At 44.0% G+C, this 1,513-nt stretch overlaps 1 protein-coding gene across 1 annotated transcript in view; it reads right to left on the bottom strand.

Moving 5' to 3' along the window:
• Window positions 1-194: 194 nt before the first annotated feature.
• Window positions 195-1,513, bottom strand: part of LOC103359666 (F-box only protein 11-like) — an 11,666-nt gene continuing 10,347 nt past the window's right edge. Inside the window, exons 21-22 of the mRNA XM_008285129.1 lie at window positions 1,277-1,375; window positions 195-1,059 (exon numbers count right to left, since the gene is read on the bottom strand). Coding sequence (XP_008283351.1) covers window positions 930-1,059; window positions 1,277-1,375 — 229 coding nt within the window. The 3' untranslated portion in view covers window positions 195-929. The remainder of the gene's footprint in view (window positions 1,060-1,276; window positions 1,376-1,513) is intronic.

The following is a 1,513-nucleotide window of genomic DNA, read 5'->3' as shown; positions in this document are numbered from 1 at the left end:
CACACACACACACACACCTTTATACAACTGTGGAGCCGCTCCACCTGCCATTGAAGCTAATATACTGGAGAGGGTTTTTAGTGTTTAAATGAGATTCTCTTTCACAGAAAGAACTTCACCACTGGGACGTCGGAGTTTCTGCAGTCTGTCGGGGTGTCGGGGAGGGAGGAGGGACGCTAACCAAAGAAAAATAATAATAATTATAATAATATATAATAAAATAAAAGACATTCAAATACAGTCAGCTTTTTGCTTGAAAATACAAAACTACATGAGAAAGCATTGAAATAAAATCCATTGATCAGAACATATTTTTTTTTTTTAAAAAAGCCCAAGTGCTCCATCACACACACAATCTTACTTTTTTTTTATCCACACACACACACGCACACATCCACACACACACAACAGAGCAACATCCGCGCATCCGTTGCCTAGTTACAACTGCCTGGGCAGCCAATGGGGATGGCAGCTGCGAGGAAGCAGGAAGTCTCTTTTAACAGCAGTTCTTGAGAAGGAGAGGAGGGCCAGGAGCTGAGGATTAACACCGGAGAGATCTTCACACTCTGCCAAGGCCCTCTCCGAATAACTTTCTCTCTTCCCGTCTTCTTTGTATACAGACTGCAATGAGAAACAACTCCAGTGAGGAATCTCTTGTGGCCGTTCTGTCAGTCCATCCTCAGCTCCACTGCTCCCTCTAGTGAAGTCTGCCTCCGCTGCAGCGCGTCTGACTGCAGGCCGGCGCGGAGCTGCTTCCTCTGCAGCCTTTTTCACCTCGAGCCCGTCCGAGAGCGCCGCAATCACAGAGTCTCTCTGGGTCCTTATGGCTGCGAGTGGATGTGTGTATGTAACTGTGTGTGTGTTTATATGTGTGTATGACTGTGTGCAATGTAACGTGTTTGTATGCTTATGTGAGAGTGTTAACGCCTTCAGTTATGTTGCAGCGTGTTGGACTCGATGGGCGGCGCCGAGTCATACAGAGTGTCCGTGTCGTGTGTGGGCTCTCCGGCCAGCGTGCACGGGTTCGACAACGTTCCTGCTCCGCAGTCACAGAAAAACCTGAAGCAAACACACGTCGTATAAACATTCAAGTTAGTGAAATCAAATATTCAAGAAGTACATTAACTGTGGTTACTTTCTGGACAACATTTGCATAATTACACATTTTTTACAGTTCTAAAGTACAATTGCAAACGGGAAACCACATTTTTGTCAAATAAAACTGAAGATAATCAGTGAGGAGAAAAACATGGCGGCATGAAACCGAGACACTTACCGATCGTGCCGTATAAACTCTACATCATGTCCTTGGTGGCATTTTTTGATGCAGTTAACACAGATGGCGTTCCTATCTGTCGTGTTACAGGTGTGACATCTGGAGACAACATTTTCATATTAATGAGGGGAAATTAAAGTATAATACAAGTGCAACAACTGCTCTTTGTAGTTATAATCTCCTAGCTACTGATTTTATGATGCATATTTATTGATTCGATTAGGTCTGAAAATTAAC

The sequence above is a fragment of the Stegastes partitus genome, unplaced genomic scaffold (assembly GCF_000690725.1).
Source record: "Stegastes partitus isolate 25-593 unplaced genomic scaffold, Stegastes_partitus-1.0.2 Scaffold387, whole genome shotgun sequence".
NCBI classification, from domain to species: domain Eukaryota; kingdom Metazoa; phylum Chordata; class Actinopteri; family Pomacentridae; genus Stegastes; species Stegastes partitus.
Note: the sequence above shows the minus strand (reverse complement) of the source record. Positions and strands in the feature narration are given on the sequence as shown.